The 22,631-nt window shown below is 40.6% G+C and overlaps 1 protein-coding gene across 1 annotated transcript; it reads right to left on the bottom strand.

The window, feature by feature from the left end:
* Positions 1-927: 927 nt before the first annotated feature.
* On the bottom strand, positions 928-22,160 carry LOC119720280. The gene is made up of 4 exons (XM_038189922.1): positions 21,206-22,160; positions 7,397-7,519; positions 6,241-6,504; positions 928-5,204 (listed from the first exon to the last, which is right to left on the bottom strand). Exons 1-4 carry the CDS (start codon positions 22,158-22,160, stop codon positions 928-930), a joined length of 5,619 nt encoding a protein of 1,872 aa, XP_038045850.1.
* Positions 22,161-22,631: the final 471 nt, after the last annotated feature.

Raw genomic sequence — 22,631 nt, 5'->3', positions numbered from 1 at the left:
TGACAAAGATTGAAGTTGACTATGCGTTATATCCAATCAGAGAAGTAATTGGAATCACGTGGTGGCACTATGATCCAATCACGAGTGCAAGTTTGGATCACGTGGGACGTAATATTTTCGGCGGGAACAACGGGAGCAAACGACATCCGCATACATGGTTGTTTAGCGCCCTCTACGATACTTTTGTGATACGCACGCAGATATATGATTCTTATTTTCTCAATGTCTTGGCGAGCAGTGCGGTAGGCGTAATTTTTATTCCTAGGAGGGTTAGGGGCAATGTTATGAATAATTCATGTTTATCCATGAGAACGGACAATGACATCAACAGCATTGTTGTTAGTTACTCGACTAGTTACAATACATTAAAGCATTTTAAAGAACGGTTGTCGTCGAGCTACCACACAGTAGCCTGTGGATAGCGAGATGAGCTATGGATACAAAGATCCCTGGTTCGAATCCACGTCGTCGCTGCTCATTTTCATCAGCTATTTTTCTTCTCCAAATTTATCACTGAGATAATTTTAAATTAAGGGGAAAATAGAACGAGAACCTAAGCCTTGCAATGATTCAAAGGAAAAACTGAATTATTCATGACATTGCCCCTAACCCTCCTAGGAAAAAATATACGCGTGCGGTAGCTCAGTCGATACAGAGTCGTGATTTTACACCGCGAGGTTGCGGGTTCGAATCTCGGTTTTGTACCCGACATTTTCAACATAGACCCGGCTTTTTGAGTGAATTTCTCAGTATTAAAATCACTCTCAAATCGGAGTGGCCAAAAAGTGGTTTTCCCTCAATCTTGTTCAATCTAAAATTAGAGTAATTTATACCCTTAATCGACTTGTCCCTATTTCCAATGTGCTAAAGAGTGAAAACTAACTCCTTAAGAGTGAATTTTCAATCGCTGGAATTTAGAGAGTGCCTCTAGTGAATCTTAAGCGATGGAAAGTGGGACTGCAACTCATCCAATCCGTGAAAACTGTTGTTGTCAGAAAGGGCCAAGTCAGTCAGATTGGGCATGACACATGCAGTCGCGGCAATGCACTCAATGTCTGTCGGTGTTAATGAGCAATGGTTTAGGTCCAACGTCTTTATGTTCGTAAATTCAAACAAATTCTTGGACCACATTTCAGCCGATCCCCCTAACGATGTGTTGCCGGCAAGGATCAACTTAGTTATTTCGGGAAAGTGGTCTAACAAAATGGAAATCGCACCAACATCTTTCCACGTTAGTAAGAATTTTCTCAGGTCCAGCGTGTGTTGTTTCCTTACTCTTAACAGACAACGGGACCACTTCTCAGTCGATGCGCCAAGCGCCGGATTGTCAGTGAGGATTAAGTCAGTCAGTCTGGCCTCGCCGCTATCAAAGCCAAACAGGTCCTCTAAATCATAGGGGTTGGATACAGCCGAGGCAATGTCTTCAATGTCTGTCCATTGCAATGTACAACTGCTCAGGTTCAACGTAGTTAAGTTTCTAATTCGCAACAAACTCTTGATCCACATGTCAGCTGATCCACCCAACGCTGTGTTGCCGGCAAGGATCAAGTTAGTAAGGCTTGACATGTCACCTACAGCCGAGGCAATGTGTTTAATGTCTGTCTTTCGCAATGTACAATTGCTCAAGTTCAACGTCTGTATGTTCGTAAGTCGGGACAAATTATTGACCCACAACTTAGTCGATCCCCCTAACACTGTGTTGCCGGCAAGGATCAAGTTAGTTAGTGCGGGAATATTGTCTAACACAACGGAGATTGTATCAACATCTTCCAACGTTAGTGAGAAATGTCTCAGGTCCAGCGTGTGCTTTTGTTTCACTCTTAACAAGTAACGGGACCACTTCTCAGTCGATACGCCAAGTGCTGGGTTGCCAGTGAGGATCAAGTCAGTCAGTTTGGGCATGTCACCTACAACCGAGGCAATACGTTGAATGTCTGTCCATTGCAATGCACAATTGCTCAGGTTCAACGTCTGTATGTTCGTAAATCGCGACACATGCTTGGCCCACCATTTAGCCGATCTGCCCAACGCTGTGTTGCCAGCAAGGATCAAGTTAGTGAGACTGGGCATTGCAGCAGAGGCAATGTGTTCAATGCCAGTCCCTTGCAATGTACAATTGCTCAGGTTCAACGTCTTTATGTTCGTAAGTCGCGACAATCTCTTGGCCTCCAACTCAGCCGATCCCCCTAACGATGTGTTGCCGGAAAGGATCAAGTTGGTCAGTTTGGGAATACTGTCTAACACAACGAAAATTGTGCCAACATCTTCCCACGTTAGTGAGAAATTGCTCAGGTCCAGCGTGTGTTTTTGCTTCACTCTTAACAAATAACGGGACCACTTCTCAGTCCATGCGCCAAGTGCCGGGTTGTCAGCGAGGACCAAGTCAGTAAGTCTGGGCATGTCACCTACAGCCGGGGCAATGTGTTCAATGTCTGTCCATCGCAATGTACAATTGCTCAGGTTCAGCGTCTTTATGTTCGTAAATCGCGTCAAATGATTGGCCCACATCTCAGCCGATCCGCCCAACGCTGTGTTGCCGGAAAGGATCAAGTTGGTCAGTTTGGGAATACTGTCTAACACAACGGAAATTGTGCCAACATCTTCCCACGTTAGTGAGAAATTGCTCAGGTCCAGCGTGTGTTTTTGCGTCACTCTTACCAAGTAACGGGACAACTTATCAGTCGATACGCCAAGTGCCGGGTTGCCAGTGAGGATCAAGTTTGTCACGCTTGGCATGTCACCTACAGCCGAGGCAATGAGTTCGATGTCTGTCCATCGCAATGTACAATTGCTCAGGTTCAGCGTCTTTATGTTCGTAAATCGCGTCAAATGATTGGCCCACATCTCAGCCGATCCGCCCAACGCTGTGTTGCCGGAAAGGATCAAGTTGGTCAGTTTGGGAATACTGTCTAACACAACGGAAATTGTGCCAACATCTTCCCACGTTAGTGAGAAATTGCTCAGGTCCAGCGTGTGTTTTTGCTTCACTCTTAACAAATAACGGGACCACTTCTCAGTCGATGCGCCAAGTGCCGGGTTGTCAGTGAGGATCAAGTCAGTCAGTCTGGGCATATCACCTACAGCCGAGGCAATGTGTTCAATGTCTGTCCATTGCAATGTACAATTGCTCAGGTTCAACGTCTGTATGTTCGTAAATCGCGACAAATGATTGGCCCACAACTCAACCGATTTGCCCAACGCTGTGTTGCCAGCCAGGTTCAAGTCAGTCAGGTTTGGTATGTCAGTTGCAGCAGAGGCAATGTGTTCAATGTCTGTAATCTGAAGGTTGCAGTCACTTATTTCAAGTCTGTTGAGGCTTGTAAAGTGTTTAATATGAGGGGCCCATTCTTTAGCTCTACCACCCAATGTATTGCCACCCTTTATGCAAAGATCAATCAAGGGAAGGCATTTCAGTGACAAGAGGGTTTTCTCAAGATCACCGTTCACTAAAGGACAACTGTAGAGCCTCAGATTCCTGAGGTTTTCCATGTAACCCAGAACGAAGGCTAAATCACTGACCGAAGACACCGAAGAGACCTCAATAGTTTCAACGCGTGCCAGTTGTGCCATGCGGCTTTCTGACTTACAGATTATTTCAAGAAGGTACATAAGACTGCGGAAGTCATTAGTGTTATGCGCATCGATAGTTGATGGGATATGCGAGTCGCTGGTGAGACACCGTGGGGCCTTGCTTGACTGGCTTTCAAAAAAGCAGTTTCGACTAATCGCTTGTACTACATCTGATTGGTACTTGGGCTCATACTTATTAAACTTACTGTCAAGCAAGTTTACGATGTCCGTCATACATTTCTCATTGTCACCGCAACAAAAACGAAAGAGAAACTCATTTGAAACGACTCCCTCAATTGTCTGACAAAGTTGCCTTAAATTGTATGTAAATTCTCCGAGTGGTACAACTGTGTACACCCAACGCATTACGAATCCCTGGTTAGTCCTATGTACACTCTGCAAGTATTTCGCTGCAAAGTATTCCTGCATAGTCTTGTGCGTGAATTGTATGTTATTGTGAGATTTGCAGTTTTTGATAACTCTCTGCTTGGTTAGGATACCCGCTTTTAGAGCCAGGTCCAGTGCCCTCGGTTCAAACTCATCTTCTTGGAATGAGAATTTCTGGTTGGCACTCATGAGTCCAAGCAGCGCAGTTTGTCCTATGGAAATCACTGTTTTTGAAACGTCTTCTCCAGAGATACGTTTTCTTGTGAACATATGATCAACTGCAGCATTGAATAGGCGTGAAGTTGTTTCTGGAAGTTGTTTATTCTCCCTCCACAATAAGCACATAAGAAGTAGGAACAACGGATTTGTTGCAAAACCACGCTGCGTGTTGGACTTTTCAATGGTTTGGATTAGTGCATTGCGACTATCAGGATCTTTGTCAAAGAATTTCTTTACGTATTCATGAACATCCTCGTCGGTAAACCCCAGAACCTCTACGTGTGTGCAAGGATTTTGGACAAGTGTTTCTGACATCAGTGTCTCAAGACGAGAGGGGCGGCTTGAGACACAGATGAAACATTCCTGGTATACTGTTCTATTGAGTGCTTTTAGGATAGAACCGAACAAGGCTGCATCAAGTTTTTTGGTCTTCATTTCATCAAAACCATCCAAAAGAATCAAGACCTCATTTGGGTTGGCCAGGATGAATTTATCAAGCTCATCTTTTTCAATTCCTGACTTTTCTCCTAGTAGTTGATCAAAAGTGGAATCAACAAGATCGGATTCTTGCGACAGAGCACACATCTTTAAAAGAAAGACAAGCTTAAACCTCTTCAAGATTTCGCTTGTTTCATCGGCCCAGTCATATGCAATCTTATCAAAAATGGTTGACTTCCCGACACCTCCCATGCCAAAGAAAATGAGGCGTTTTATTAGTTCCTCGGTTTTTGTCCTTAATGTCCTTAATCTGAATATTTTGGCATACTCTGTTGAGTTTACAGTTTCTCCTTTCTGGCCGGTGACAACTGCTACCCCTTCCCGTGTTTCTAACTGTACTTTAGTGTATATACCAGGTATGTGCATTTTGTCATTATCAACCCCAGGCAACAACTGCACGTAACTGCCTGTTGTTGTATAAACTCTCTTCAAAATGTCCCTAGTCTTGTTACCAGTTTCTTGGTAGGGATCTCCCACTCTTGGTTCTTGGTCTGGTCGCTGGCTTTGCTGAGGTCTGGGTGCAGGCACTCCTATTCAGATCAAAACAAAGAACGTGCATCGCTTCAATAAAACATTGTTTCTGAAACGGATTTAATAGTTTTCATCTATGGGGGAAATCATGTCAGTATATAGAAAGTGATGACCTGTGATTTCCGGTGCGTTAGTAAAGCAGAGCACAAAATAAATTTGACAAAACAAGGAGAAATATTCCGGCTTTTGCCCAATTGTTGGACGCACCCTTGCAAAATTGTGTCTTAGAGTACATGTACTTTTTGACGCGGACACAATTAAATTCAGGCAAAAAGCTGGCAACTGAAAAAAAGTTGATTGGACATCACTATCCCAAGAATAGAAATAATCTTCTTGTGGTAATCACTACACTCCAAATAAGCCATATCTGGGTCCTTCAATTCTGATAAAAGATAAGCCGAAGTCAATCAAAAATTACATTAATTAGAATGACATTCAAAAATCGGCTTTGCCTTGCAACCCACAATGATTATTCCGTTTGTTTTCCAACAGCCCATTAATCCATTCATTTATGCATAAATGCAAAATAGTGTAATATTAGCCCTTTTTAGTATATGGCAGAAACACGTTTACAGATATGCACAATGAGCAAATCATATACATGTACACTCCAAAAACTCCCGGGTCAGATTGGACCCGAATCCGAGTCACATTTGACCTGACACTTTTCTTAGTGAAAAATATATACACTTATTTGTCGCCTTCCAGGACATTTGACCCCAGGTAATTGTCATTTGACCAAGAAAGTGTCATTGAGACCCAGAAGCGTGTCAGGTCAAATCTCACCCGGGACTTATAAAAGTGCAAGTTCGACTTTGACGACAAACCACTTGTGTCATTATGTAGAAGGGGAACAGATTTGACCTAACATTTTTGTCATGTTGACATAGATAATTGTTATTTTTGTCATACAAAATGTATTACATGTATTACGCATACAAAGCACAGATACATGTATTTACAATGTATGAAGGTAACCGCTTTCTTTAATTCCTCTTCACATTATGCATGCTACGAGCAAAGACATGCATTTACCTTGCAGGAATCCGACAATATCTGCTCTTCCGATCTTCTCCAATGCTGTGCACAATGTGGTCCTCTGCTGTTCATCACTGGTGGACTGGGCCTGTTTCCATGTTACAAGCATATCGAGACCTTGCCTTGTGATATCGTTTTGGTGATTTCTCTCAATAGTCTGAACCTGTACCATCGTAAAGTCCAGCTCAACTGCCAGTGCGACCCAAGCACAACCGAGCCTCTTAGCGACCTCCCTCAGAGTTCTGTCATCTAAAGGTGGTTCTGTAAAAATATAAGCAATAGGCATATTAAGTAATACTATGGATAACCCACCCCCCATATTATAGGCCAACACATAATAACCAGAGCTACCGGGATTGTTTGCTGCCAAATAAGTGACTTTAACTGTTTTCCTGCCAATTATAAGATGCAAAAACATTTAATCCGTAGCAAAATCACACAGTGTGTTAGACTTTCCAATAGTTTTGGTTTAGTGCATTGACATCACGATAAGGACCTTCGCGGTCAAATTTTCTAATTTATCCATTGACATCCTCATCAGTAAACCCCAAAAGCTTTACGTGTGTGCAAGGATTTTTGACGAGTGATTTTGATATCAGTGTCTTAAGATAGAAGAGGGGGTGGGTTGATACAAAGATGAAACATTGATAGTATTCTTTTCCATTGTGTGTGTGTTTTTTTTTTAGAATAGAGCCAAATGAGCTCATTGAGTTTTTGGTCCTCATTTCATGTAAACTATCCGAAAGAATCAAGACCTCATTTGGGTTGGCCAAGATGAACTGATCAAGCTCAATGTTTGTCATTCCTGAATCTTTATCTAGAATGTGATCGAAAGAATCATTAAGGGCAAACAAAAATTAAAATACTTGGTCTCTGGTCAGCGTGCGCGTCGATTTTAATCATGCCCATCAACCTTTTTTCTTCAAATTAACACGGAAGCTACAACAGCGCCCTCTATTGCCGCACCTCCTCACATTTTTGTACCAATGAGCATCAAGGAATGGGAAAATTGCACCAGGGTAAATGATAAAGGGCACCAAGGCAAATGATGGAGGACACCAATGTATAATGAGGACACAAAAAAGCACAAGCTTGAAAAAAAAAACATTTGATATAAAATTGCTTTTATTTTAACAAACAAGATTATATTTACCTTGTCCCTCCATCTGGTAGTTGATAATAGTGAAATTCACTCCAGTTGCACCAACAATGGTAGGGATGTTGCTCCCGCTGACTAAGCCGATGTTTGCAATGGTTCCAGTTGGTTGTTTGAGATCTACAAGCAGAAGCAAAAAGTAAAATATCCTTTATAAAAAACCGCCGATAAAATGATTTGTCCATCTGCAATTGTCGTCTGTACTTGGGAAACAATGCTTTAAAGGGAATATACAACATTTCCAAACAGAACTACCAAATTATTATGAAATACTTTACTGGACTGTTAGTGAATGACAGTCTAAAGCATCCTGTAAAATCATGGCACCTATGTCCAATTTCATGGCGCTGCTTACCGCTAAGCACATTTTTGTGCTAATCATAGCACAAAAACTTGCTGACCTTAAGTATTATATAACTGACATACAGATCCTAGTCATTTGATTGGTGGAACTCACATCACATGGCATTCGTTATTGCTCCCATTCACGCCGCGGCTCAAAAAGTACTATCCGCCCATGGGGAATGGGAAATACTATTCAACAGTTAGGATCATGACGCGGTATTTGTGTGCAAATGCATGCTGGTGTGCGCGTTCAGCGTTGCGCGTAGCGCGTATTGTTCAAAGAGCCAGCGCTACAGCGTTAGGTTCAAACATTTTCGTGATGGGGTGGTTTGGAAGAGAGAGATAGATTTTCCTTCAGTTTGTATTGAAAAAAAAGGTTCAAATATATCAAATGACAAGGATCTATATGTCAGTTATATAAAACAAATATTGAGTGGCTTTAAATTGTGAAATGGGAGGAATATTATCGCTCGGTAAAATCTGGACTTTTCCAGTTCACTCGGCTTCGCCTCGTGAAATGGAAAAGTCCAGATTTTACCTCGCGATAATATTCCTCCCATTCCACGCTGAGCCACTCAATATTTGTATACTATTTCACGGCGTGTATGTGCTAACGGTCGCGCGCGCATCATCGTTTTCCATTGTTACGTCACCATAGTTGAGCATTTTTTTCTCTGAGGTAAACATGCCTTTTGCTGCGCTTACTGCCTACGGTCTCCATGAAATAGACAGCGGCTATGTAAGCATAAAATTGTGTGCTTAGCAGCGCCATGAAAATGGCCCCTGTTGTGCTGACATTTTAAAAAAAAGTGGTACTTTTGTATCAATTTTGCACGCTGGTTGGCCGACCAGCATTAAAAAAAAACCTGGATTTTTTTTTTCAAATACTGCACCCAATTTTCAATTAGTCTGAATTTTGTTTGCAATCGATTACACACCTATGCAGGATTACAAGCTAGCTAGACTGGTTCCCTGACCTCAAAATTCCCCAACGTCTATACATTGCTACATTTCAATTCAAGTGGGGTCAGGGAACCAGACTAGGACACTCGGGGTTTTCTTGTTTTTCCCCAGAGCATTTACGATGAAAAAGGATCCAGTGTAACAATATTTGCTTTAATTTCCCCCCCCCAAAAAAAATTAAATCCATTTCACAAAATTACAGTAAAAGCAAATATGGTGTATATTTCCTTTAAAAGAAAACATTATTTTATTTTACCAATCAAAGGAAAACAAGTATGTTTTACATGAAAAACCAAGCTATGACACCCCCAACAAAAACAGTTCAGGAGATCGGTGAGGGGAGGCAGAATGTGGTAAACGCCCCTCCACACCCCAGTACGGTTTTAATTGACTCCAAACAAGTGGTCTAGCTTCACCTGTTGCTGCAGAGGGGGCGGGAGCGTCGTGCTAAGGACATCAGTCCGTTGGCAGGCTAGTTCAAATTGTTGCATCAATGGTACTTTGGATCACCAAACCACAAACGGAAGAGTCCTGTTTGTAAATCATTAATAATAAAAATCAAATATTTGTTCGTCGGTATAGTCTGAAAATTGGGACTCTCAATAAACCTGAGTATCATTCGCATTGCATCACGGGTTTGGATAACAAACAACCCAGGCAGTTAATACGAACAAACCTACGAGGCAGTGAACCAGTCATGCTTTAGATTAATTTGTTTATTTTCAATTCTTTTTTCAAAATTAGCTGATCATCAATTCTCATACATAAGTGTACAATAAAATGAGCAACATATAGTGTATTTAAAATTCAGTTTTTAACTTTAGAAATATATGAAAGAATAGATAATCTTGAAATTTACTTCCAGGTACTTAGTCATTAGGCGCAGTGCAACAACTGTGAATGGTCAATGTAGAGGCGTGAACTGGCTATCTTAATTATGATTGGTTGATATTCGCGGGTACTAGTCATAAGGCCCAGTTGAACAACTGTGATTGGTCAGTGTAGATGCGTGAGCTTGGCATCTTGATTATGATTGGTTGATATTCGCGGGTACCAGGCATTAGGCCCAGTGGAACAATTGTGATAAGTCAGTGTAGAGGCGTGTGCTGGACATCTTGATTATGATTGGTTGATATTGGTGGGTCATCATATACTCTTGATGTACCCTAATGTGGTGCCGCCCCTGACGTGGCGCACTTTGACTTTTCGCCAGTAGCGCCTAGCTACAGCAAAAGTTTAACCTTAAATTTAACAGTAAGAAAAATTTCATCAAGCTCTAAACGCTCCCGTTCATCAATCGTGAGTTTTTCTACCCGTTACAAAGTAAGCAGAGACATTTTGGCGTGAGTTTCTGATTTTATTTCGAAGTGCACAGTGAACCGTTTGAAAATGCACCCAGAAATAAGATTTCTGACAATCTTCTAACATGTGAGTATGAATGTATGTATGTAAGTAGAAAAAATAATGGTTTAGTAGAATTTATCAACCTGAAAAAAAACCTTAAATGTTAACTTGGCATTTTCCGAGGTTTATTCAAGTGCGCCAAGTAAATTTTCCGACATTGTTCACAAATTGCAAACTTTAGTATTCAAAGGTAAAAGTACCAGTATTTAACTGAATGAACTTTTAATTTGTCAACAAAGACGTCGAAGTGCACTACGTCAGGGAGCCACCACAGGTTTCCCTGGCGTTTTTTAAACACACATTTTTCTTTCAAATTCACTCACTCAAACAATCAATTTTGCAATTGTAATAATATTTATATTCTGTATGGTAAGGTGACTGAACTCGATACATTGCTTTCATTTGGACTATACATGTAGTGCACCCTTTTGTTAAGTTTTCATAAAATCCCCCTATAAAAATATCATTCTTTAAAAAAAACCCATCAGATTTCCCACTACATTGAGCAACATTGCTCCAACATTTTCCCTTTGGGCTCACGATATCAGTCAATGGAGTTTGAGATAATAACATCTGGATCCTGGATACAACATTCGGGTCTGTATATGAGGTCTCGATACAGGCATGCGCATGGCAAATCACATCACATCAAAATACTTTTTTTTTTTCTCAATCGTACTTGTTATGCTCGGGTTTCAACAAAGACATTAGGACTGAGACTCAACGTAGTTGATTTTAAAAAATCATGAAAAAAGAAAAGAAATAGTGGTTCATACGGTTTAAATAGGATCCTTGCAAGCTACATGCAGTAAAGCAATGAACCAGAGCTCTGCCTGTGGCCTTGGGTTTGTGGCTTTGATAGCACACCTTTTCACTGTTATTTCGGTTGTGTAAAAATCAAACGGTTGTGTACTATATGAACCTGCTAGGTTCATATAATACACGACCGAAATAACAGTGTATGGAATACAAACGCACTTATTATGCAAAATGGCCATCAGAAAAGATCAACATCACAAACTTCTCATAGGTTGCTGCACAAGCATAATGCACCTATAGCCGGTGTCGAGTGTTGTATTTTAGCAAAGCAAAACAAGTTTGGCGAACGACGTGTATGCAACAAAGGCACTAGGAGTGGGTAGCAGGGTTAAACATGTAAATACATGGAGTTCAATGGCGGATTTTTGAGTACGGTGTGTATACACAGTACCTGTGATATCTGCGTCCGTTCCATTCACTGCAGGGAAGCCATTTTGTAAAATAAAATACAGTTTGATACATTGCAATGACGCTGTTAATTACTTTTTTAATTACAATGTGCTACAGCAGGGGCGGAGCCACAAATCGGATGGGGGAAAACGTTTTTAGTCAAACATTGTGGCGTCTGAATTTTTTTGAAAGAGTGCATCAAGGGGACGAGACACCGTTCTTTGAAAATCACTCCAAGATTAGATTGAAATACTCAAAGGAAAAGGAAAGAATAATCCTACAAATGATGGTAATTATTTTCTTGCAGATGGTATTTTCTTTAAAGTAATAAAATCAAGAGTTTTCGACCTGTGTGGTTCACGGTCTTTTAAAGAGGCAGTGATACACACTTCCAAAAATAACAAATTATATAGTGCAGTGAAAACAAGGTTATGATGGGCTAATAATAGCGACTAATTAGTGTTCGACTGAAACCTCTACTAAAATGTGGTGTGCCTAGACGAATGATCTCTTAGATTATGCACTTAACTTGTGAGTTTGACTCCATGTGTGTGTACACTGAATGTCACATTGCCATATCAACATCTCTAGAAGCGTTGCAAAATAGCGCGAAAAGTGAAGATTTCCATTCAGCAGCTTATGGTAGCGGAAAGAATTCCATACAAGGCCGCCACTCAGACCTCCCGGACAAAGTCTATGGGCCATGAGAGAAAAGGTTATAGTATTATCCAAGAATTTTTGCACTTCAAAAATAGTGTGTCTTCACCAGATCTGTGGTGCCCTTGTATGGAATTCTTTCCATGGCATCACTAATTACTGCATCAACACAACGATAGTTTATTAAGCTGTAGCTACTGTCGTGAGTTTTAATATGGCATGGGAAAAAAGTATAGTTTTGTTAAGCTTGAATAAATATGGTAGAATAAATAAAGCATACTTTCCGAGAGAAAATAAAAGATCATCTTTTGCCGTATGTGTTCTAGATTTGTCAATTCTGCTTACTTCGGACAGGTTTTAACATGGCATCAATAAACTGTGTCAAAACAAACATGAACATGTAGTTCCTAATCTCTGTGGCACATTTTCTCTATCAGTCATGCCACCAGACTACTGCTGGGCTCAGTCTCTTCAAACAGTTGGACATGAATACCAGGCTACGTTTAGGCTCCAAATCTAATCATTTTGCCTTTCAGGTGCAAAATTTTGAAGAAAAGTGTCCTATAAAAATTGAATTGAGACCTCAAACTTAAATGCACCAATCAACTGTGTCAAAAGAAACATGTAGTTCTCAATCTCTGTGCCACATTTTCTCCATCAGTCATGCCACCAGACTACTGATGGGGTCAGTCTCTTCAAATGTAGGACATGTACCAGTCTAGCCTAAAGTTTCAAATCTAATCATTTTGCTTTTCATGTGCAAATGTTGAAGAAAAGTGTCCTTTAGACATTAAATTGAGACCTCAAACTTGAATGGTGAAACACTGAGGACCTTGCATCTGCCTCGTGAAATGTTTGGAGAATTTTGTCAGCTATTAAGAGTGAGTCAAGCTGGGCTAACTTAGTTTTTATGTTTTCGGCACTCACGGCCATATTGGTCCAAAAAGTGTCTCAACTGAACTGGAACACATGGTTGGGACGGTCCCAGACAATGTTGGGAGCATGCATGGTCAAGTTGGGGCGTAACATTAACGGCTATTTATACACATGCAATAATCTACGAACATGAAGACAAGATGATCGCTCGATCAATTCTTTATGCAATGAGGAGGAATCACATGAACATTTTAACTGGTTCACAGTCCCAAAGGTTTGTGCACAAATTGCCTGGTTTGCTATTGACATACCAAAATATAACCGATTTCCCAAATTGTATGGAACATTTAGTCAATAAAGGCTGCAACATTTTCTCTTGGGCTCACGATGTAAATTAATGGATTTTGAGATGCCAACATCAGGATACAACATTCGAGTCTGTATATAAGTTCACAATACAAGCCAAATCACATGACATCTATAAATATTTTTTTCTCAATCAAAACTCAACCTCCTACTCAGACCGAGACTCAGATATAGGGCACACAGACTCGCACTTGGTATACTTGGACTTTGATGCAGACTTTATGACAGGGAATTAACGAAGTTGATCAAGAAAACCCCCCAAAATATTGGTTCAAACGGTTTAAACGGGTCCTTGCAAGCCGCCTGCTGTATAACTATGAACTAGAACTCTGCATGTGGCCTTGGATTTGAGGCTTTGATAACGCACCATTATGGAATACAAACGCACTTATTATGCAAATGGCCACAAGAAAAGATCGACGTCACAAGGGGTCATAGGTTGCTGCACAAGCATAATGCACCTATAGTCGTTGTCGAGTGTTGTATTTTAGCAAAGCAAAAACAAGTTGGGCGAACGACGTGTCTGCTACAAAGGCACTAGGAGTGGGTAGCAGGGTTATACATGTAAATACATGGAGTTCAATGGCGGATGTTTGAGTACAGTGAATATACACAGTGCCTGTGATACCTGCGTCCGTTCCATTCATTCGCATGGAAGCCATTTTGTTTCAGCAGGGGAGGAGCCAGAAATCAGACGTTTTAGTCATTAATTATGGCTTCTTGATTATCTTAAAAGAGTGCATCAAGGGGACAGACATCTTTAATAGTGTAAAAAATCACTCCAAGTTTGAGATACTCAAAAGAGAAAAGAAAGAATTACTCCCGCAATTGATGGTCTATATTTTGTTGCAGATGGTAGTTTCTTTTAAAGTAATAAAATCATGAGTTTTCGACCTGTGTGGTACACGTTCTTTTAAAGAGGCTCTGGTACACACAGCCGAGAATAACACATTTTATAACAGCCTAAAAATAGGGAATGAATAGTGTTCGGTTGAAATCTCTATTAAATTAGGTGTGCCTAGAAGAATGATCTCTTACATTATGAAATATAATCGCGAGTTTTCAGTTCATGTGTGTACACTGAATGTCACATTCCCATGTCAACGCTGCAAACTAGCGCGAAAAGTGAGGATTTCCATTTAGCAGCTAATGTAACACTAATTCCTGCACCAACACCACAAAACTGGTTTATAAAGCTGTGGCTAACGTCATGTGAGTTTGAATCTGGCATGAAAAAGTATTGCGTTTTGTTGTTAGTTTTGAAGAAAAAAAATGGTTGAATAAATGAAGCATACTTTTGGAGAAAAAAATGGTTTGCCGTATGTGTTCTAGATTTGTAGACTCTGCTACCTTCAGCCTGGTTTTAATACTGCATTAATCAACTGTGTCAAAAGAAACATGTAGTTCTCAATCTATGTGGCACATTTCCTCCATCAGTCATGCCACCAGACTACTGAAGAGGTCAGTCTTTTCAAACAGTAGGACATGTACCAGTCTAGTCTTAGGCTACAAATCTAATCGTTTTGCTTTTCAGGTGCAAAACGTTGAAGAAAAGTGTCCTCTAAACATTGAATTGAGACCTCAAACTCGAATGGTGAAATACTGAGGACCTTGCATTTGCCTTGTGAAATGTTTAGAGAATTTTGTCAGCTATCATAGAGTGAGTTCAGCTGGCCTAACTTAAGTTTTGCATGTTGTTCTGCACTCAAGGTCCCAGTCTGGGCCCATCCTATCTAAAGTGTCTCAACTGAACTGGAACACACGGTTGAGACGATCCCAGCCAAAGTTGGGAGCATGGTCAATTAAGTTTGGGCGTAACACTAACAACTATGTTTAGTGTTAAGTTATACACATGTAATAATATACGAACATGCAGAAAAGACGATCGCTCAATTTCGTTATGCAATGAGGAGGAATCGTATAAAAGTTTCAACTGGTGCACAGTCCCATAGGTTTGTGCACAAATTGCCTGGTTTGTTATACACAGCCACGATGCAACGTGTAGGCCTATACTATATTTGTCATCATTCAAAATCTAAACGTGCGCAAACATGACTAAAAGTTAGCGAAAATTGTGTAGCAAAGAAATTGTATGTCAGCTTCTATACTCACTACAATTTGCTGAAAAACAGTCCTCCGAACTTCTGTCTTGCCGATCGAACTGCACCTTCAATATTGTAACTTTTAATTACAATTTTCAAGAGAGTTATTAAGTCCACAAAAGTAAGCAAATCATTTCCTGTTGCGCAATGCCTATATTTCGCAATGCATTATGGAAATAACCGTTTTCCCCCAAAAAAGTCGGTTAGATGAAAGAGCGCCCTCTTTCTGTTACATTTATTTATTCTGACTCCAACGTCGTTATATGGTCTCTAGCGGTACGAATAGCTAATGTAATAGACGACGGCGAATGCCGTGGCGGTGGTCGATAACGTGAGCAGATTCGCTGATTTATTAGGCAAGACAACCACCTCTTGACCTCTAGATTTTGACCAATCAGCGGGTGCTTTTTATAATCGGATCTTCGGTCGTTCACCCGTTGCGCGTCATAGACAAAACAACCTGTGTCGCGCGCTCTGTATCATGTTACGCGATACTGCGCCCGGCTGTTGTTGTATTACCACAAACTGCATTCGAATTGACCAATCAAACCATTTAGCCCAGATTTGGAAATGAAATGACGTCACCATTTAGTAAAGTCGATTCCGATTGGCTGGCGCGCGGCTTGCATATATCTGCATGTCTAGACATATCAGACGTTATACAGGAGACTCTTGGCTCCGTGCATAACGGCTGATACTCAGACTAGAGTACGTACGCTACTATAGCTGCCTGCTCTCTCATGCAATCCAGGTTGGCAATAAAGGATACCCTGTGGACGAGGTTGTTAGATATTCTTAGTGACATAATACAATACCTCATGACATACAATTTTGTATACAGCCAGTGCCCTTTGTACAGAAAGTGCCCTTTTTGGAATTTCTCGCGAATGTCGGCAATCGTGCCGACCTGCCTGAAAAGCGCCATCTATTGTTCGATAATGCCCATGGTTGTCCGGTTTGAACAGCGCCCCCATAGGAAGATGGTTTCTCTTATATTTTACAGAGGCCAGTGACCGATGAAAAAAAAAAGTCTACCTTTTAGCATGGATGGAGGAGTGTCCTTTTTCACGTCTACCCCCCTCCCCCATAAGAATAACTTCGTTACGCCACTGATTACGCATTTCGGAATTGCACTGTATTGTACTGTAACTATGGCAATACTTATACCATTTCCTGAATTAATCATAGTCTAGTCTTCTGCTTTTCACACACTGCTAAAAGCTATAACAAAAACTTATTTCAAGAAAAATATTCTTGTCTCACCGTCTCTAATGAGACAAGGGAATAATTTATATAATACGAAATGTAGGAAATTCAATTTAGCAGTGCAACCCTGATGGAGTCAATATTTGTAAAACCACTTTTGCCCATTAAGTTGCAGCGCCCATACTTCAAATTCCTTGAGGTACTCTTCAGTCTGCGAAGTATAAGAACACTTCGAATCGCCGCACAAATCCTTTGTTATTAAACTCATTGTTAGCAGGCAGATTCAGTCACACTTCACTGCGCCCTACAGTGCTGTTTCTTGTGCAGTGACTCTATGTGTGACACACTTACTTTCATTTGAAACTGACCTGCAGGGTTTTTCATTTCATTCTGAATAGTGACTTCCCACTAGGAGGGTTAATAACACATTACCTTATCTCGTTCCAGATACTCGGACATTGAGAAGGACGAGGGTTTCCGATATTGTTCAACTTGCAATGACCGGGACAAAACACTTCCTCGTGCGTACGACACACGATTGAAAAGATGGCGGTAATACCCACAATGCTATGGGAAGTCTGCGTTTTCACGAGAGGGCGCTCCTAGATGACTAAGATCCTGTTAAGGTTTTGTGTATATACAAACGATAGAAAATTCATTCATGTTTAATGTTAATACGAATTTTATGTCTTTGCTTGTCAGAATTAAGGAACAATTTAACAAATAACGAGAAATACACAAATCTCTGGAAAAATTAAAAGGAACTTAATGAATAAAACCATTTGGGCCTTTTCCCGTTTCAACCTAGTGCAGGCCTACTTAGAAATAGACCGAGCAGTTTTAATTTAAATTAGCTAGTCAGTACTCCCAATGTTTGAATGAAATGTCCATATATAAGGAACCATTGTCTAGCCTAGTCGATGAAAACATAACTTCGGTGAAATAAACTAAAAGACCACTCCTTGATGTGTGTAAGCTTTAGATTGCATTTTCTTTGTTCTCATGGTTGGGGTTCGCTTATAGTGGTCTTTTATTACAGTTTATTTGCAAAAGTCCCCCAACAAAAAAAATCAGAAAAAAAAACAATTAAAATACCATTCAATATAACAGAGTACGATTGACACAAAATGATCACACCAGAAACAATTGTGAGATATAAACATGATGTATTTTACCAGAATGCAGTCCATACGTCTACTCCATCAGGTTATTATATCACTTGGAAAAAGGAAACTTTTCCCGTCATGTGTGATAGTATATCCGTGTGATTACAGATATTCTGCAAAACAGGTAAATATAACCAAATCCGTTATCAAGTAATTATATTTTCTTTTTTAAATTATCTTCCAAAGAACTTTGTGAATAAAGTCAAACTTTCAACATTTTGTTGTCTGCAACGCAAAGACTGTATATGTAAACATCACATTTGATTTACATCCACTTTAATTTGGTAGTTTTCATTTTCACCCAGAACAGATAAAATCTTAAAAAGAGTCGCCACCCTAACAATTTTGGGACTCATTAGTAGCTCCCATTTAAAGCCATTGATATGACGACTTCGGCGTGTGAACAGCATGATTGCTTATTTTTGAATCATTATGCAAAATGTAACACATGTTTGTCAAAAAACTGACTCTTGTCTTACCATAAAAAGTGCGCAAATTCGCCAGTGTCTCCAAAAATGCAACTTTCAAAGCATTCCAACTGCATGGGTTTTAAACACTAAACACTCATGTCCCTCTCTATTTATTGATATTTGCCAGAGGCACGTTCGAATTCAGCAGAAATCGAAGCGCATCACCTCCTAAATTGCACATTCGTGGCCTATGGCCATTTTGCTATGGGCTGGTTGCGCGCAAACATTACTGTTGTGATTTTGAATTAAGGAGGAGGGATTCAAACCTATGCACGTCCTGCATATAATTTGCATACATTAGAAGGGAAACCTCCTAATGTTTTCAAGATTCAGTGAAGGATGGGGACAGGAACTAGGAACCCACCCCTTCAAGAGTTACTGTTTCGCTTGCAGTTTTGTTTAAATAGTGATCTCCACACCAATTTTAGCACCAACATTTATACAACATTTAACCAAAATATAAATATATGTGTTCTTATCAGAGAGACAATTATTTTACATTATTTACAGTATTGTTACCAGTATTGTAGTTAACTGGTTGAAGTAATCCCAAAAGTACTAAATACTCAATGTTTTCGAGGTTTTTCTCAAATACCATAACTGTCAAGCCAACCAGTCTATAAAAATATAATTCTATTTACAAAAATGTACATGTATTTGCCATCAGTAGTTGTATTCATTACAAAACTGCTCAAAGGATACTCATTGTCTTAACGTTACACATAAATACAAATTGTTGTCTGGCCAACCAGTTTCAACATGTGAAGGAAATGGACCAAACCACCCATACAGCCTCAGTGTTTGGTAAGAAATCAACGAGTACCATGCATCACCTGTGTCTCGACTTAGTCGTGTTTTCGTGCACACACGTACAGATTCGAAGCCTATTATGATTCTGTTTGCCAGTTTAAAAGTTTGCAGATGCACAATCGGCAAATCATATACACTCTATAAAGTCCCGGGTCAGATTGGACCCCAATCCAGGTCAGATTTGGCCTGACACTGTTCCGGGTCAAAATGACACTTCCCAGCTAGGGCCACCCTTCCGGCTATTTGCCCCGGAAAAAGTAGCATTTTTTTTTCAAGACAAATTTTCATTTTGGCCCAGGAGTGTGTCAGGTCCATCCTGACGTGGATGCCGGGTCGAATCTGACCCGGGACTTATTAGAGTGTCAGTTCGACTTTGATGACAAACCACTGTGTCGTACGTAGATAGCGAACAGCTAATTGTCCTACACGCAGCGTGACTCTGCTATAACCATCTGAATCAAGAATGTGTTATGAAACAGGCATCCGGGAATGACACATTGCAACGATCTGTTTTGTTCTTTGTAATTTGCACAAGTCCCCGATTTCATTGAATTAGTTCCATTGATAGCTGACAATTATGAATTGGATTAAATAAGCAACATTGATATGTTTGTTAATTAGTGTGTTGAAAATCACTTAATGATTGATGCGCAAAACACTAAAGAAATGGTTATTAATTTTAAAAAGAACAAACTATGCAACTTGTTAAAATTAACGAAGTGTCTGTCTTAGCCAACTTTTTTGTGGGGTACGTGGGGGTGGGGTTAGCATGTTTAGATTATAGGCTGGTTTCTGATTTGTGCATTTTTCCCCTTCAAATTGTACACATAAATTGTTTGGTTTTTATATTTGTCTACCTTATGCCATTAAAAAAATACAAGTAATTCTTTTTATTTGGATATTAAATCGTCTGTTTTTACCCTTTATGTCACCTGCACTGTGCTTTGCCTATTCTAGCTATGGGTTTCAGCAAGGGGGGTGTCAGCAAGTTGTTCATGGGCCGTTTTTCGTTTCATATTTGTGCATTTGTTGTTTTCCTTACTCTGCAATTTCTCTTCTTGCTTTTTATCTGTAAGTATATCGCCTTTGTGCAATGAGTGTATTTTATATATTTAGTTGAATTGTTACTGCTGTACAAAGGAAAGCAAATTTCATAACACATGATGAATAAATAGATTGAATTGAAAATTGAAATGAATTGCATGTAGTAGGACACAATGGTTGAGATTTTCAAAGAAAGTTTCACCTAAACTGTAATTTCGTAATTTTGCTCAGTACAGGCTGAAATATATAGAATTGGGATTTTTCTTTTTTTTGGGGGGGGGGGGGGAGCGGGGAATTTTCAAAAATATTTTCTTGTAAAAACACCTGTTTTCCTTTCAGTGAGAATGTCAACATTTGGATTTAGTAACGAGGATTATTTCAAGGCTAGTACGTTAGTTAGGCCCAAAAAAAGTCTCCGGTTTCTGGTATGGAGCTTGCCCCAAAATTGGTGCGGCGACGCGGCTTTTTTTTTTTTTTACCTGTTTTTTGGGGGGCTTCAAATGTCGGCTAATGACTGCAAATGGTGCCCGACTAAACTTAGTGCAAATATATGGGAGTCCAGAGAGGCCACATAAAGCTTATTCTCGATCATAACCCCATCTAAAAGCACGTTAAAATTGTGCAGCAGCAGGATTCCAGTCAAACCAGTAGAGTTTGGTGGTTTTGAGACATCATCTTGTATTAAAAAAAAACCTTTCATTTAGTCGACGCAAATTGAGGTATGGAGTGCCATTTGGTCATGTGGTAAAATGGCTTGCAGTTTGATAAATGGAACCTGATGAACAAACAGGCATAACTTTCTTGAATTTACACATATGGACTTCATTTTTACATCAGATAAAAGAGTAAGGTTCAATAAACAAACTTCACACACAACACTTATGATTTAAATCACTCCTTGGCAGTGAAAATCTGGGTTGAAAAAAGTGAGTTTTGGACTTGTGGTCATTTTGTTCACGCTCTAGTGATTTCCGCATGACTGAGCAAACAGTTTGGTCCTGGGGAAAGCCAAGTCATTAAACAATGTGGGCATGAAAGGGTTAAAAAATTGCGCGTCATTTAGTTGACGCGCATTGCTAGTCGAGTCGGGTTGTCTCAACGGTCGACTTGTCTGACCCCTGCTATGGCGACGCGTGCGCATACCAGAAACCGGAGACTTTTTTTGGGGGGCCTTATCGTCATCCGAACTATTCAATCTCCAGTTGCCACTAAGAATCAAGTGAAGCAGTCTGGGCATGTCAAGTACAGGCGAGTTGATGCGTTTAATGTCCCACAGCGTCAAACGACACGACGACAGGTCCAGCCTATTTAGGTGCGTCATTTTTGGCAGTTCCTTGACCCACAACTCAGACGATCTGCTCAATTCCTGGTTGTCACCAAGGGTCAAGTCAGTCAGTCTGGGCATGGCAAGTACAGCCGAGGCGATGTGTTGAATGTCTGACGGCATCAAATTACAACTCGTCAGGTCCAACCTAATTAGGTGCGTCATTTTCGGCAATTCCTTGGCCCACAACTTAGCTGCTCCGCCCAATCCCCAGTTGCTACTGAGGATCAATTCAGTCCGTCTGGGCATGTCATGTAAAGCCGAGGCGATGTGTTTAATGTCCGATGACGTCAAATAACACCTCGTCAGGTCGAGCCTAATTAGGTGCGTCTTATTCGGCAGTTCCTTGGCCCACAACTCATCCGATCTCGTAAATAACCAGTTGTTACCAAGGGTCAAGTCAGTCAGTCTGGGCATGTCAAGTACAGCCGAGGCGATGTGTTTAATGTCCGATGGCGTCAAACGACAAAACGTTAGGTCCAGCTTATTAAGGTGCGTCATTCTCGGGAGTTCCTTGGCCCACAACTCAGCCGATACGCCTAATCCCCAGTTGTCAGCAAGGGTCAAGTCAGTCAGTGCAGGAATGTGGTCTAACACAATGGAAATCGTACCAACATCTTTCCACGTTAGTGAGAGACTGCTCAGGTCAAGCGTGTGCTTTTTCTTCACTCTTAACGAGTAACGGGACCACTTCTCAGTGGATTCGCCAAGTGCCGGGTTATTAGAGAGGATTAAATCAGTTAGTTTATGCATGTTATGTACAGCCGAGGCAATGTGTTCAATGTCTGTCCATTGCAATGCACAATCTCTCAGGTTCATTGTCTTTATGTTCGTAAGTCGCAACAAATTAGTGGCCCACATCTCAGCCGATCCCCCCAACGCTGTGTCGCCGGCAAAGATCAAGTCAGTCAGTCTGGGCATGTCACCTACAACCGAGGCAATGTGTTCAATGTCTGTCCATTGCAATGAACAATTGCTCAGGTTCAACGTCCGTATGTTAGTAAATCGCAACAAATGATCGGCCCATAAGTCAGTCGATCCCCCCAACGCTGTGTTGCCGGTTAGGATCATGTTAGCCAATTTGGGCAAGTCACCCACAGCTGAGGCAATGTGTTCAATGTCAGTCCGTTGCAATGTACAATTGCTCAGGTTCAACGTCTTTATGCTCGTAAGTCGCGACAATCTCTTGGCCTCCAACTCAGCCGATCCCCTAACGATGTGTTGCCGTCAAGGATCAAGTTAGTCAGTTTGGGAATGTGGTCTAACACAACGGTAATTGTGCCAACATCT

The sequence above is a fragment of the Patiria miniata genome, unplaced genomic scaffold (assembly GCF_015706575.1).
Source record: "Patiria miniata isolate m_02_andy unplaced genomic scaffold, ASM1570657v1 HiC_scaffold_9, whole genome shotgun sequence".
Classification (NCBI taxonomy): domain Eukaryota; kingdom Metazoa; phylum Echinodermata; class Asteroidea; order Valvatida; family Asterinidae; genus Patiria; species Patiria miniata.
This window is presented reverse-complemented; position numbering and strand designations above follow the sequence as displayed.

What these genes read in the sequence shown, in the direction of transcription:
- LOC119720280 (XM_038189922.1), bottom strand. Translation starts at nt 22,160, where the DNA reads ATGAACCTGAGAGATTGTGCATTGCAATGGACAGACATTGAACACATT. An exon ending in TGGCAACTGGAGATTGAATA is followed by an intron (nt 7,520 to 21,205) that starts GTTCGGATGACG and finishes TTCTGCTTGTAG; the next exon opens with ATCTCAAACAACCAACTGGA. An exon ending in TATTGTCGGATTCCTGCAAG is followed by an intron (nt 5,205 to 6,240) that starts GTAAATGCATGT and finishes TGATCTGAATAG; the next exon opens with GAGTGCCTGCACCCAGACCT.